Below are 15,370 nucleotides of genomic sequence, written 5' to 3' on the forward strand. Positions count from 1 at the left end.
ATTTGCTGAGAATTGCCTATTAGCCATCCAGGCTGGAGGGAGGGAGGAAGGACTTGCGGCGAGTCGCGGTCCAGAGCTCAGTGACAGGAGTCATGCAATCTGATGGTTGGCTGTGGCTGGAAGAGAGCCGCGGGGCCAGCTCCGACAGAGGAGGAGGGGGAGGGTGGTGCTGGGCCCTGCCAGGGGAGGGGGGAGGGCCTGGCAAGAGAGCTGAGGCGGTTTCAGTGCCGGATTGGGGACAAAACACCTATGAGGGGGGTTGAAGAGAAGTAAGAAAGGGCGTGGAGATAGAGTTGCAGAGATAAGTCTGGAGAAATGTGCTCTGTAAAGCACCGCTGAGGAATTGGATGGTTCCTGGAGGAGGAAGGGAGTTCAAGGGAGTGGTTTTGTTTTTGTGTTTATTCTTATTTTTGTAAAGATTTCATTTTTAAATCTCTACACCCAACATGGGGCTCGAACTTACAACCCTGAGATCAAGAGTCACATGCTCCACCTGCTGAGCCAGCCAGGCGTCCTCTATTTTGTGTTTTTATATAGAGTTACTTCTCACTCCAGGCTCTACAATCTATAAGCCTAAGAGGCTTACAGGGGAAACTAAGTTGAAACTCCTTTGGAAAGCCATTAAGGGCCTTGTGGAACCCAGCACTCATGTCCGCAGCCCAGTAAAGGGAGCCCAAGGAAGGGGAATGAGACGAACTGTGTGTACCTAACGTCTGGATCCCTAACTGCCTGCCCGTGTAAGGACCCATTGGGGCACAGGTAGGGATATCTGAGGCACCTCTATTTGCCCTCGGCCTCTAATCCACAGAAGGCAGGTGGTGGGTGGGAGAGCCAAAGGAAACAGCTTCTTGTGTTGGGGGGGGGTCTGCGGAGTTCTGGGGCTCCCTCCAGGGCAACTAGGGGAACAGAACCTGCAGGGGCAGATGGCAGGAAGCAGGGAAGGGCTCAGTGGACGTTCCTTTGAGAGTCAGGTCCATCCACCACTGGGGAGAGGCCTTCCCTGTGGGCTAAGCTGTGGGGTCCCAGATGAGGGAGGAGGCTGCCCCTCCAATCCAGGGTAGCTTCCTGGAAGGCGGGTTGGAAGGTCTGGGTGTCTGGGAGCTGGTGCTGACACAGGAAGACAGATGCAGAAGCCTAGGCATTCCCAGATTGGGGGAGCACAAAAATAGGTGGCTTTTCAGGGGTCCAGCCCTGGTACCACCCACCCTATCCAATTGCTTCCTGGTAGTCAGCCTGTCTGTCCTTCAGCTCCTCAACTTCCAACCCACCTCCTGGGGCCTCTGGAAGTCTGTGAAATGGGCTGCGGGTCTAGCTAGAGGATATCTAAGGAAGATCCCAAGGGTGGAGTGCAGGGGTTCTCCAGGAGACCCTGTGTGTCTCCTCCCAGGCTCAGCTGAGCCCCACAAAGAACATGCGGCCAGCCCCCAGCTAGTCCTCTGAGTCTGGTAGATAATCTTCTGTGGCATCTCCTCTGGTAGTAAGGAGCTCAAGTGCTCAAAGCCCTCCCGACTCCCGGGCCATTCATCTGCAGAGGGATGCCTCCATGGCTTCCCTCCCAATGCACTATCTTGCCGGGAGGTGAAACCGATAGCCGGGCTCATCCGGTCTGCGCACAGGGGTCCGCCAACGCACCAGGAGCCCTTAGGGGCTGCAGAGCAACCTCTCCGCGGAGGTGGGCTCGCCCTCTGCTTGCCTAGCCCGCCCTCTTCCAGGCCTGGGGGACAGTGGCTGAGGACTCCTTCCCAGCAGGAGGTTGCGGGGGTGGGGGGGCCGGAATCGCTGCCAGTCTTCGGGCTGGCAGCCAGAGTGTGGAGGGGTGGGGGTTAAACTGGGGGGGAGAGTTCCTGAGTCCAACTGGGGCTCAAGGGCTGTGGAATCGTTTGCTAAGAGACATCGAGGGTCAGGCCGGGGGTTCATCGCATGGGCTGGATTTGCCTGACCGGTCGCAGTGGACGCCGGCCTGCCCGCGCGCAACACCGCCTCCCTATACAAACGCGCTCGCTCTCTCTCTCACTCTCTCTCTCGATTCGCTGAAGACCAGGCGCTGGCAAATGCACGTCCCCGGGTCGGGCTCCCCCGCTGTTCGGGAAGGAAAACCGGGCGGCGGCGCCACCTTGGGAAGGAAAGAAGCCGCGAGCCAAGACCTTGACCCAAGAGAAGGCCGGGGGCGCACCGAGGCCAGAAGAGAAACCTCGAGGCGCGCTGCGAGCAAACCCGACGCCTTCGAGCCGGGAGCGCCGCTGGCTCCGCGCACTAGGGCGTAGCCCAGGGAACGCGCGCCGGCCCATCTAGTTAGTCGGGGCGTGCTTCCTGGAGGAGGAGAAGGAGAGTTTACCACTCGAGCGACTGGGATGAATGGAGGGGGCGGGGCAGCTGGCAGGCTGGGCCTTGCCGAGGCCCCCTGCCGAGCCGGGGGCGGGGGGCCGGCAGCGCGCATAAAGCTGACGCCCGGGGAGTCCTCCAGCGACCCGCCGCAGAGGCACAACTTCGTGGGTCCTTGGGCCAGTCGAGCTTCTTCCCAGAAACTTCCCAGCCCCGCCCAGCCCCTAATCCGGCGACGCCTGGGCGGGCACGCGGGCTCGTAGGAGCCCGACCTACACGTTCTGGCGGAGTCGCCCCGGGCTCCCGGGAGCAGCCTGCTTGGGACCGACAGGAGCGCGGGTGAGGGCGCCGGGCGGGCGGACGGGACCCCGCCCAGGGCGGCACCGGGGCGGGGCGTCGAGCGGCATTAGGACCCAGGCGCGGCGCGGGGGTGTGTCGCCGGCTCCGGCCGCTGGCGCGCCCCAATCGCCAAGCTCGGGGTCCTGGAGATGGGGGGGTGAGGAGCCGGGGTGTGCGCGCGTCTGTGCAGCCGTCCGGCGGCCGATCGCCGGGGCCATGGCCGCGGCCACCCGGCGCATGTTCCATATCCAGCCATGCGGTGGGTGCCTAAGCCGGCAGGCGCGGCGAGAGGGCCGTCCGTTCTCCGCGGCCAAGGGGTGCTAGGCGGGGTCGCGGAGCCGTCGGAGCACCGGGGAGAACGCGGCTGCCGCCGGCCTGCCGAGGCCCCGGGCCACGGTGGGCGAGGGGGTCGTGGAAGCTTCCCAGGCCTGGGGTCAGGTGTGAGTTCAGCGGAGAGGGAGGGGAAGGCCGGGGGAGTACGAGGGTGGTGGAGGGAGGCCCAGGAAGCCTCGTGGACACTGCGTGCTCGATTTAATGTCTTCTCGCCGACTTGAAATTCTTAGTCTTTGAACCAATGCGGTAGCCAGCGGAGGAGTGGGGCGTGGAAGTGATTGGGACGGAGCGGTGGGGTCCCTAGCACCCCGAGCGCCGGGCTCTTCCCAGGGGGTACGCTGCCGCCTCATGCTACGTTCTGCCGGGACACCTTCTCGTCCCCGCGCTGCGGAGAAGCCTGCCCACTCTTAGGGATCCCGGGGTGTCCGACTGCCCCCTGCGAGGCCGCAGCAGCCTTTACCTCGCGGCCCTGACGCCTGAGGGCCAGCCTGGGGTTTGTACGGCCACTTATTTACCTGCACGTGGGGCGCCCGGGATGAGAGTAAGGTGTGCACCACCCCCACCCTTCCAGACCCTCGTCACTCTCGTCCTCTGTCCATCCCTGCAGCCTCGGATGCTAGCTTTACCGCCCCCGCCCCTCCTCTCTGGATGCAGCCCGGGCTCCCGTCCCGCGCGTCCGTCCGCATCCTGCCCCCCGACCCCCAGGGTCTCCGAGTCTGGAGGCGCTTTCCTCTCGTGCACGCGGCCCCTCCTGTCGCTTCCTTCCTCGCACGGAGCGGCACAAACAGTCGGGACCATCCGGGGCCCGGCGCGGTGAGCGCGCCCGGCGCTCCCCCTCCCCCGACCCCCCCCCTCGCCTTCTCCCGGGAGGACCAACGGCTCCGCCTCCCAGGAGGCCCGGAACGCGGGTGGCACCGAGGGGAGGAGGCGGTTACCAAGTCGGCCCCCTGTGACCCCCAGCGCGTGCGGTTGGGGGCGACTGCACGTGTGATGGGTGTTGATGGCCCCTGGGACCGATGTGAGAGTGAGAAGCGCTATGTGCGGGCAGGAGGCCCCTCCGCCCAGGTGCTGGGCTTGGCAGCGAAACAGCGAGAGAGGGAGGCCAGGGAGGCCGTCCACTACATGGAGGGTGGAGGGACGGGCCCCCTCCCTCCAGCTCTGGCGGCCGGTGCTGAATAACACAGTCCACGGTACTGCACGGGTGCTGTTAATAACTTCTGGAGGAAACGGTGCTGGGAACGTCTCCCCCCCACCCCGCTTGGCCCTTTCCCACTTGGGCAGACCCTAGCAGACTGGCTGAAGAGTGACAGGCTCGGCTTCCTCTGGCTCCGTAGGGGTCCCCTGCCTAGTGCGCCCCTGCCCTTTCCCCCCCAGGTTGGCCTGTATTGGGTACCTTGGAAGGGTAAGAAGGCATCAGCACGGTGGGTGTTGGGTGGGGAGCAGCTGGGCACAGGAGACTGTCCAGGGCTGGTTGGTGGAGCTGGTAACAATTCTTGGGCTTCCCTTACAGAGAACTCCTCTAACGTCATGTCACAGAACGGATACCTTGAGGATGTAGGTGAGTACCTCTGTGGGGGGGGTGTGTAGAGAGAGCTCCTTGGTCAAAAGTCTCTAGGGAACCTGGTCCCTCCAGCTGAGTACCCATGGCATTGACCACCCATCTAAGGGCCTCTGCTGGTGCTGGAATGCCTTTAGAGCCTCCCGTCCAGGAGGTGGTGGTATGGTCAGGGGCGGACACGGACAGGTCACTCCAGTGGTCCTGGGAGGGCAGGCAGTTCCCTCTCCTGGGCTCTGTGGACCATCTGGTGACTTCCCTTGGTTCGCTGTTAGAATGCTCTGGTTACTGGGCCAGCCTTTAGGCCATGTCGTATGTGCCCACATCCCTCAGTCCTTGCCCAGTCCTGCGAGGGAGGGGGCTGCCATTTTCCCCCTAAAGCCATGTAACTGGACCTTTCCCTGCTTCAGCTCTCCCGCTTGCTCCAGACCAGCTCTCCCCCTGTCCATGTCTCGGGGCTCTCCTGTGCCCAGACCTGGGGCCTGGCCTGACCATCTAAGGGGTGTTCAGTGGGACAGTGCTTGGACAGAGTGGTGATAGGCTCTGACCCAGGGCCCCCAGGGCCTGGTGACTGCGGGGGCCAGGCTGTTGGCAGGTGGGTTAGGTGTGTGGTTGAGATTACAGGATGGACGTGGGGACATGGCCTTCTAGGAGCATTGCAGGGACCTGGTCGTGTCAGCTGGGTAGGTCCTAGGTAGATCCCAGAGTAGGGGAGAAGGGGGCAGTGTGAAGGGCAGCACCCACGAATAATGGGTGCTGGTGGGGGTGACGGAAGGGAGGCTAGGGCAGGTGGGGACTGGGGAGGAAGGGGTTTTTCGTGGACATGAGTGAGCTCCATGACAAAAATGGGAAGGACATCTTTTGACTCAGAGCTCTGAGTGCAGTGCAGACCCAGCACCTCCTGCCCAGAAGGGCCCAGGCTGAGCACAGGACCCTGGGGGAATGGGGCCCGGGGTGTGCAGAGGAAAAGCGGCGGGCTGGAGTGGAAGTGAGTCAGGGTGAGTCACTGGCTGGCAGGTTTAGGCGTGCTGCCGGCCTGTCCCCGGCCCTGCACAGGTGTTTGTCAGGCATCCTTGGGATCTGGGCTCCAGGAGCCCCTTTCCTGGGAGTACTCCCAGGTGGTGAACCATAGGGACCCACAGGACGGTCAGGAAGGGGTGCCGGCAGGGCCCTAGGAGGACCGGCCGGAAGAGGAAGCTTCTGTGGAGCCTGGAAGAAGGCCCTCTGGGGAGGGAGGCCCTCTGCTTGGAGGACAGCGCTGGCTTGCCTGGGGTGTTGGCCAGCTGGCCTAAGGATGACCCATCAGAGGTCGGGAGTGGAACCGGGCCCGATGGACCGGGGGTCAGGATGAGGGTAGCAGGCCTGGCCCAAACTGCCATCCCAGAGCTCACGAGGAGCCCAAGCAAGTGTGGAACATTTGCATGTCACCAGGACGGCTTCCTCTAGAGGAGGGGCACCGGGGCTGTGAGCCGATGGAGGAACTAAGGCCCACCCAGAGAAGGGCTCCGCTCTGGGAGGGAGTCCCAAGGTGCCACGACACTCCTTCTGCCTGCCATTGGGTCCCCCCTCTCAGCCCCTGACTGTATCTCTGGCTCCCCTACTTCCTGGGCCTTGTCTGCTATCTGGACCGAGTCTGTCAGCCTTGATGCTTCACCCCACATGCCCTCCCTGAAAGGAAGCACTCTAAAACCCTGTGCCAGTAAGGCGCGGAGGGGACTGGACACCACAGTAGTTCCGGCTTCCCTTGGGTCCCAACTAGGGAGCCCGGCAGGTCTGGGTCTTGTAATTTGGGGGCTCAGGGAGGGCAGAGGCCAGTCTTAACTCATCATTGCACCACCTACCGGGCCCAGAGTTGTGGAATGACCATATCTTTCTGTAGCTGAGAGGATACACATGGGTCGGAACAGTGCAGGGCCCTGGTTCCTGCAGCTGAAGAATGTTGGAGAAAGCCGTTGGGTGGGGGCTTCCAGCTGGCTGCCATACTCTGATTGGGGCTGGGCTGGGACTAGACATTCGGCCCACCTGGGCCTGAGGCTTCCTTCCTGGACTACAAGAGGCCTCCCTCACCACTCACTGAGAGTGCACCAAGGGGGACAGCCCAGGGGCCCCCGCTCCTTGAGCTTGGAGTCCCTCCCTCTGGTGTGTAGCACTGACGGCCGGGTCCTCTTTGGGGGTGGGGGTCTCTCTCGGTGGTGGTTGGGTCTCTAGGCTACCTCAAGTGTGAAATGGATGATGCCTCTGAAACCCGTGAGGAGAGCCTGGGGGATGAGGCCTTCGACACGGTCAACTCCTCCATTGTGTCTGGCGAGAGCATCCGTTTTTTTGTCAACGTCAACCTCGAGGTGCAGCCCACCCAGGCTGGTATGGGGGTTGTAGCAGGGACAGGCTGGGGGAGGGGGGTGGGCAGGGGACTGGGGGCTGGGCAGACACGGCCCCACGCCACCAAGAGAGTCCCGACGAGGTGGGGCGGCCCCCTGAGCCCTCCCGCTTTTCTCTAGCTGAGAGTGAATCGCCTGGCGGCTGCGGGCTCCTACACACCTCCCGCAAGGTGAGTGGCCCATCGGCAGGACAGGACCTTTGCTCCTGGACCACCCATTGGGGGTGGAGGTGGCTGCTTCCCTGGGGTAGCTCACACTGCTCCCTCTCACACCGGATAGACATCTCACGCTAGCCCTCGACCTGGCCATGGGGGCCAGCCAGGCTGGGCCGTCCCTCTCGGAAGGGGTACTGGTCCTGGTGGGCAGGGGCCGGGGCAGCCGGGGGGCACCACGGAGGAGAGTCCCAGGCCGTGACCGCAGATCTCACTCACGGGCCTGTGTGGTTCTATGTGTGCGGTCCCCACAGTATCTGAAGCTCAAGAACTTTGAGGAAGAGATCCGGGCACACCGGGACCTAGACGGTTTCCTGGCCCGGGCCAGCATCATCCTGAATGAGACGGCTACCTCACTGGATGACGTGCTGCGGGCCATGCTGTGCCGCTTAGCCCACGACCCCCACAACACTGAGCCTGACTGCAACTTGGACCTGTTCATGGCCATGCTCTTCACTGATGCCGGGGCCCCCACAGAGGGTAAGGGTGGGGCCTGGCTCCCCAGTGGGGCACGGGAGCTCAGGGAGGTGGGCTGGCGGGCCCTCTGACCCCCTTCACTCTGCCCTCAGCCCACCTGCTGTCAGATACCATTCAAGGGGTCACTGCCACGGTCACAGGGGTGCAATACCAGCAGTCCTGGATCTGCATCATGTGAGTTGCAAGGCCACCACGTTGGCCTCCCCAGTGACAGCTGGCCCACCCAGTTTGGGGGCGGAGGGTGTGAGCACTCCCGTCAGAGGTCACTGGGGCGTCAAAGTCAGGGGTTCTGGGGGAGGGGGAGCCCAGCTCCCAGGGTGGCAACCATGTGCCCTCCCCGCCCCTGGCAGTTGCACCTCCAAGGCCCTGCTGAAGCGCCATGTGTGCATCAGCCGTCTGGTTCGCCCACAGAACTGGGGGGAGAATTCGTGTGAGGTGAGGTTTGTCATCCTGGTGCTGGCCCCGCCCAAGATGGTGAGTAGGGGTCTGGGGGTGGCTCTGTCTCCTGAGAAGGAAGGTCCCAGGTTACTTGGCCCTTTCCCTGGGAGCATCTCCTCCATGTGCTGGGGGATCCCAGAGTCCGGGCCCCTGAGGGCCTCGTGCTCATGCTGTCCTTCAGATCTGCCCCACCGAGTCTCCCTGAAGCATCCTTGCTAGGTCCTCATCAAGCCCTAATTTTCCCCGAGGTTGCGCAAAAAGTGGTATTTCCTTCTTGACTGAAAAGAGATACTTGTTAAAATTAGTATTATTCCAACGTGGGGGCTTTTCATAGGTCTGCCCCAACCCCGATCCTTCTTCCAGGTGGCTGGCTCTATGATTTCCTGGCCAGGGATCCCCACTTCTGCCTGGGCCATGTACCCCCTGGTCAGGGGCACATCTTGCTCGTGTGGGGGCTGAAGCTAGTATGGTTTGGGGAGTCTTCTTTGAAGGAAACGGATTTCAAAATCATAAATAGAAAATGGCGAAGGCCCCTCCCCAAGCCAGAGAAGGGCCTTCATGCTTAAACTTCCACTAGCTTCTTGACGATTCTGCCCCCTTAGGCAAAGCAGGCTCTGAGGGGAATGTCCCTCCCGGGGAGGTTATAGTGCTGGGAAGAGCAGAAGTGGGCTGCGCGTTGGGCAGAGGGAGTGACAGCTGGTGAGGCGGCCAGAGCCGTGGAAGGGGCAGCATCCCAAGGGCCGAGTGCCTGGACTCATGCCTGGTGACAGGCGCCAACCAGCCCAACACCTGGCTCCTCCTCTGGAGAGCAAGCCTGTTCTAGAGCGAACAGGAAAGCAAAGCATGGGCAGGACAGGCCTGAGACGACTGCTCTGGGCAGCACGAAGGGGTTGCCGTGGGGGAGGCTGGGCCCGGAGTTCATGGACACAGTTGACTTTGGTCAGGCAAGAGGGAGAAGGCTTGACAGGCCTGGAGCCCTTTGGAAAATCAAATAAACCAGCAGACAGTTGGGAATACCGCTAGGGAAGCAGAGCTGGGGAAAGGTTTGTCTCCATCATTGTGATCTCATTATCCGCGATGATGCAGGTTTGTGTTCCTTGGGACAATACCAGTACCTCAGTTTATAAGAACTCATGAGTTTATTAAGGAAATTCGGAGACTTGGTGGTGGTTCTGGTGATCTGCGGGATCCCTTGGCCAACTCCACTAATGCTTGACCTTTGGGGGACAAAACTTGCTGCCACTTCACAGTGGGGGGCACCTGCCCCATGCCTGGGACTATCCGTGATGGCAAGGGCAGGGCGGGGGACCCCCCCAACTCTCCAGGAACTGCAGGTGTGATTTTTTTCTGCCCCCAGAAAAGCACCAAGACTGCCACAGAGGTGGGGCGCACATTCGCCACCATGTTCTTGGACATCACCTTCCGCCAGAAGCTCCTGAACACCCGCACGGAGGAGGAATTCAAGGAGGCCCTGGTGCATCAGAGACAGCTGCTCACCATGGTGAGCCAGTGCCCAGCCCTTGGCACCAAGGGCTACAACATGAACTCCATCTGCAGACACAGACCCCTACAGGTACAGCGGGGAGGCAGGCCTGGGTGGCTGCGGTGAGACATGGGCCATGGGCCGCAGAGCTGACAGACATCTGTCCCCTTCCCCAGCCCCTGAAGCACAAGGACTTTCTCCCTGTGGGGAAGGGCATCCGGGAGGACATTGCCCGCAGGTTTCCCGTGTACCCATTGGACTTCACAGACGGTACGTGGCCCTATGGTCCCCCACCCCCGCCAGAGCTCAGCCTGTGGCTTCGGTCCCCAGGACAACACATGGGCCTGTCCTGCATCCCCAGCAAACTTCCTGTCCTGTCCCTTCGCTAGGCATTATCGGGAAAAACAAGGCCGTGGGTAAATACATCACCACCACCCTGTTCCTCTACTTCACCTGCCTCCTGCCCACCATCGCTTTTGGGTCTCTCAATGATGAGAACACAAACGGGGCCATCGGTGAGCCAGGGGCGGGAGGCTGGTGGGGGTGGGGCAGGAGGCCCAGGGCTGTGGCGCCCCCTGACCGCTCCCCTCCCCCCCCAACCTCCTCAGATGTGCAGAAGACCATGGCGGGGCAGAGCATCGGAGGCCTCCTGTACGCTCTCTTCTCTGGGCAGCCGCTGGTGGTGCTGCTGACCACCGCACCCCTGGCCCTCTACATCCAAGGTGCCATGGACTGGCGGTGGGGAGGTGGCTCCTGTGGTCCCCGGCCCCAGCCTGGCCCTGACCAGCCCCCTCGTCCTGCTGCCTGCAGTAATCTGTGGCATCTGTGGTGACTACGAGCTGGACTTCAACACCTTCTACGCGTGGACGGGCCTGTGGAACAGTTTCTTTCTCGCGCTTTATGCCCTCTTCAACCTCAGTCTGGTCATGCGTCTCTTCAAGAGGTGACAGGGCCTTCCCCGAGCTGCTGGGACCCTCAAGCAGGAGGGAGACCAAGGCCGGGGATCTGGGTCAGCCTGCATGCCGGCCTCCAAGGCCCTGTAACCCCAAAGTGGATGGGGTGCCCGCACCGTATCATTGCCCCAAGAGAGAAGCGTGGGACCCTGGTCTTCATGGCAGGAGGAGGTTGGGGGCTGTGCAGAGGCTCAGGAAAGCCTCCCCCCACCCCCGCTGCCCGGCCCCCTGACAGTTCACCCCCATTTGATGAGGCATGACATCCCTCCCGCCCCCCCGGCAGGTCGACAGAAGAGATCATCGCCCTCTTCATTTCCATCACCTTCATGCTGGATGCTGTCAAGGGCATGGTCAAAAGTGAGTGTCTAGGGCACCTGGGTGGCTCAGTTGGTTAAGCGACTGCCTTCGGCTCAGGTCATAATCCTGGAGTCCCGGGATCGAGTCCCGCATCGGGCTCCCTGCTCAGCAGGGAGTCGCTTCTCCCTCTGACCCTCTTCCCTCTCGTGCTCTCTCTCTCTCATTCTCTCTCTCTCAAATAAATAAAATATTAAAAAAAAAAAAAAGTGAGTGTCTAGCCGGTGGCCGCCTGCTGCAGGGGAAACAGCTGAGCTGGGGGACTATGGGCTGTGGCCAGGGCCGCCAAGCAGCATGCAAGCTAAGGCTCCTTCCACGGTCCAGGGTGCTCTTGGGAGCTGTGACCGGCAGAGAGCCGCAGTGCCATGTGCTGGAGGGTGACAGGGCTGACTCAGGCAGGATCAGAGGCACGGGGCCAGGTGTGGGGCACTGTCAGAGATCGGGGCGGTGGGGTGGGGTGGGGGGCGGTGGGTGGACAAGCAGGTCAGTGGGGCCCTCCTGGCTGACAAAGAAAGGCAGTCCCCTCCCTTCCCTGTCCCCCCCAGAAGCCCTTTCTCCCCTCGGGGGCCCCCTCTCCCCCGCATCCAGGAGGGAGCTGGGCCTCAGCCTCCCCGAGCTCAGATGGCTGAGGCCTGCTGGCCTGTTTCCGCAGTCTTCCAGAAGTACTACTATGACCATGACTTCGGGAACTATTATACAGACAGCACTTCCCTGGTGAGCCTGCTGGGCCTCGGCACCAGCCTCAACAACAGCCTCCACACTGCCCTCAACACCAGCCTCCTGACCCGCCCATCGCAGCTGACCTCCATGAGCCACCACGCCGAACACCCGGGCCGGGAGACCGCCGTGCTCAGCCTCCTCATCATGCTGGGCACGCTGTGGCTGAGCTACACCCTCTACCAGTTCAAGAAGAGGTGAGGGGGGACCTGCGGGCGAGGGGAAGGAGGCACAAGCCCCCAGGCCACACTGATACACCCACCTGTGTCCCCAGCCCCTACCTGCACCCCTGCATGCGGGAGATCCTGTCAGACTGCGCCTTGCCCATCTCAGTGCTCACCTTCTCCCTCATCTCCTCCTACGGCTTCCAGGAAATCAAGAGTGAGTCGGGGTCCGGCAGGGGGTGCGGTGGGGTGGAGTCGCCCCTCGAGGGCCACAGGCTTGAGCAGGGGCCTGTACCTGCTACAGTGAGCCAGTTCCGCTACAACCCCAGCAAGAGCCTCTTTGAGATGGCCGAGATGCACTCCCTGTCCCTGGGGGCCATCGCCAGCGCCATGGGCCTGGGCTTCCTGCTCTCCTTGCTCTTCTTCATCGAGCAGAACTTGGTGGCTGCCTTGGCGAATGCCCCAGAGAACAGGTTCGCAGGGCTGGGAGGGGGAGGGCTGAGCGTGTGCCTGATCCTCCAAGGGGCCACGGGGCTCTGGCCACATGTGCCCCTGTCTGCTGCAGGCTGGTGAAGGGCACTGCCTACCACTGGGACCTCCTGCTCATCGCCCTCATCAACAGCGGGCTGTCTCTGTTCGGGCTGCCCTGGATCCACGCCGCCTACCCCCACTCCCCACTGCACGTGCGGGCCCTGGCTTTGGTGGAGGAGCGTGTGGAGAACGGGCACATTTATGAGACGTGAGTGTGGGCCGGGTCCCTTGAGACCTGAGGCAAGTCATGTGGGCCCCTGAGGTGGGGGTGGCCCTGGGCCACATAGGACCCAGGAAGGGAGGGAGCCCCGTGTGAGCTGAGGGGGGACCAGGCCCCATGGACCAGGGCCGGAGGTGAGCTGGTGCCCTGGGACGGCGCAGGATCGTGAATGTGAAGGAGACGCGGCTGACCACGCTGGGCGCCAGCATCCTGGTGGGCTTTTCCCTCCTGCTGCTACCCTTCCCGCTGCAGTGGATCCCCAAGCCCGTGCTCTACGGCCTCTTCCTCTACATCGCGCTCACCTCCATCGATGGCAACCAGCTCTTCGAGCGCGTGGCCCTGCTGCTCAAGGACCAGGTGAGTGTCCGGCCCTGGGAGTGAGGGGGCTGTGGGGCGGGTCACGGCTCCAGGCCTGCCCACAGCGGGTCCCTGCCGCCCACAGACCTCGTACCCGCCCACCCACTACATCCGGAGGGTGCCCCAGAGGAAGATCCACTACTTCACAGGCCTGCAGGTCCTGCAGCTCCTGCTCTTGTGTGCCTTCGGCATGAGCACCCTGCCCTACATGAAGATGATCTTCCCCCTCATCATGATTGCCATGATCCCCATCCGGTACGGACGGGCGGGCCGGGGGCGGTGGTGGCGGGGGGCGGGGGGCGCAGGGGGAGGTCCTCTGCCTCTTGCTCTCTGACCCAGGGCTCACCTTGAGGTCTGTTCTCCCTCCACCCAGCTACAACCTGTTGCCCCGAATCATTGAAGCCAAATATTTGGACGCCATGGATGCTGAGCACTGACTGAGGCCCTGACGCACAGGCCCCGGCCGCATCCCCTTCACTCGTCCCTCTGGCTCTGTCCAGGCTGACTCTGTGGCCATGGGGGCCGGGGGGGCGGGGGGTAGGGGTATGGGTGTCTTTTGGGGTGTGGCTCTGTGCTGCACCCCCTCCCAGCCGTCCCATCAGGCCTAGGGCATCTAGGCATGGGAAGGGGGGCGGGTGTTCCAGGGTAGGTGCCTGTCCCTGTCCCCATTAGCCTTTCGCTTGGGTCAGTAACCCTGCTCAGGGCAACTTCTGTCCAGAGTAGGACTAAGCAGGACGGATTTTCTTTTGATAAAAGAGTCAGATGTCTGAAAGAGAAACCATTTCCTTGATTGTGTAAGGAACTTGCTGTATGCACACTAGAGAATAAAACTGTTTCTACGCTTCCATCTCTGCTGTCCTGCCCTGCCCCAGCCTCAGAGCCACCAGAGAATACAAGTCGGATGTAAAGGGGAGGTGGAATGGAAAGGACCAGGGTTTGTTGAGTGCCACAGGCTGTCACCTCCAGCCCCACACCATGGATGTTGGCCCAGCAGGGGGCTGGGGAAGATCCAGGAGGCCCTGGTGCTGCTGGGTTGCCAGGAAACCTTGCAGGGGAGGTGTCGTTCTGGGAAGAGCATGTGCAAGGGCCCGGAGGAGAGGGCTTGGGGCCAGTGCCGAGCCACGGCTGGTGGAGGAGAGACGAGCGGGCCTGGCAGCCCTGAGCCTGGGCTCCCAGAGGCAGCTGCAGAGCCACGGTGGTGACGAACACCCTGTGTGGGCTGGGGCTGGGGCAGGGGCTGCACCCCGCACCAGGGCACGCATAGTGGGGCTGAACAGAAGTGGAAGACTCCGAGGGCAGGATGTGGGAATTGGTTTGACGGAAGGGAGAAAGGGCTGTGTTCCTGGCTTGGTCACTTGGTGGTTGGCCAGAGGCCCCATGACCTACCTTACAGGACTTTGGCTTCCCCAATACACCAGAAACCAAGGGCACAGATGAGAGAAGACATCTGCTACCTCTAAGCTGAAAAGGACTCCCATCTAGATATGCTAAGAATTCCTGCAAACCAACAACAACAAAAAAGACCAGGACTCCAACTCCAATAGAAGAGGCAAACCTGTGAGGGGGCGGGGGGGTGCCCCAACAGTAACAGGGGCGGCAGGAATGCTCGATGCCCTAGGTCACTTGACAAATGCAGCCCCAAGAGGGCTGGCCTCGTCCACGTGGAACTGGCAACACTGAGCCTCCCAAGGCCGGCCAGCCGCGTGGGGGGGGGGTGGGGTGGGTACCCTGGTGCACGGATGGGGGGAGGGGAGGAGGAGGGTGATGCTCCCCAGCAGGGGCGTGTGGGGACGAGCATGTTCAGTGTGGGTAGGGATGGGTAGCAAAGGGGGACGGTGTCTTGTGGGCCTGGGACATCACTCTAAGAGTTGATGGCAAGCACCGAGGGCTGCCCGGCCCTAAGCTCCATGTACCCACCCCATGCAGGCGGCATGTGATCCTTTGGGGCCCCCTCCCCAGTGGCCTGGGTATTCCCTCCAGGGAGGGCCGTATCCAGAATCACCAGGCGGGGAGCAGACGAGCCCCTAGCACCTCATGTCTGAGCCTCAGCCAGACAGCCTTTCCTGGGGAAACAACCCAGCTGAGCCTCACAGGCACATGGGGAGCAAAGGAATGATGTTGTGTCCTCACCCACACACACTGATGCACCTTAGGGGAAGAAAACAACAGTTAAATACAGGCCATGGGCCATGCTGCCAGAACTGAGGAACAGTGACTGGAAGCGACATTCTCTATAACCTGCCTCCGAGCCCAGAAATAAGCCTGGGAGCAACCCCCCAGCATCACGCTCCCTCCTCCCGTTGCTTTTCTGAGTATCCTTGGGGTGCGCACCTCCTCCTTACCAAAGGAACACCTGCCGTAAAGGAAAGGGATCCTCCCCAGGCCCCTCAAGTCCCTCCCCAGGCCCCTCAAGTCCCTCCCCAGGACTGGCTTCTAGGGCACAGTGAGGACCTGGGGCAACTGAAGCAGCCTTCCCGAGGTGCCTGGAAGTCCCAGGCTGAACCACGTCATGTCATCTCAACTGGGGTGGAGACTCC

The 15,370-nt window shown here is 62.1% G+C and overlaps 1 protein-coding gene across 1 annotated transcript; it reads left to right on the forward strand.

The window, feature by feature from the left end:
* The first annotated feature begins 2,803 nt into the window (after positions 1–2,803).
* Positions 2,804–13,341, forward strand: SLC4A11 (solute carrier family 4 member 11). Its single transcript, XM_028118735.1, has 20 exons — positions 2,804–2,920; positions 4,505–4,552; positions 6,758–6,910; positions 7,048–7,097; positions 7,394–7,619; positions 7,709–7,790; positions 7,967–8,090; positions 9,412–9,627; positions 9,714–9,807; positions 9,927–10,052; positions 10,146–10,259; positions 10,348–10,480; positions 10,774–10,847; positions 11,497–11,758; positions 11,836–11,942; positions 12,030–12,198; positions 12,291–12,464; positions 12,638–12,833; positions 12,919–13,088; positions 13,207–13,341. The coding sequence occupies exons 1-20, from the start codon at positions 2,878–2,880 to the stop codon at positions 13,268–13,270; spliced, it is 2,625 nt and encodes an 874-aa protein (XP_027974536.1). The 5' UTR covers positions 2,804–2,877; the 3' UTR covers positions 13,271–13,341.
* The last annotated feature ends 2,029 nt before the right edge of the window (positions 13,342–15,370 follow it).

Source organism: Eumetopias jubatus, unplaced genomic scaffold (assembly GCF_037043125.1).
Source record: "Eumetopias jubatus isolate StellerSeaLion01/CBP00866 unplaced genomic scaffold, mEumJub1_p1.0 scaffold_9, whole genome shotgun sequence".
Lineage (NCBI taxonomy): Eukaryota > Metazoa > Chordata > Mammalia > Carnivora > Otariidae > Eumetopias > Eumetopias jubatus.

Coding starts and splice junctions, on each gene's coding strand:
- SLC4A11 (XM_028118735.1), top strand. CDS start 2,878: ATGGCCGCGGCCACCCGGCGCATGTTCCATATCCAGCCATGCG. Junction 10,481..10,773: donor GTCATGCGTCTCTTCAAGAG/GTGACAGGGCCT, acceptor CCCCCCCGGCAG/GTCGACAGAAGAGATCATCG. Junction 10,848..11,496: donor TGTCAAGGGCATGGTCAAAA/GTGAGTGTCTAG, acceptor CTGTTTCCGCAG/TCTTCCAGAAGTACTACTAT.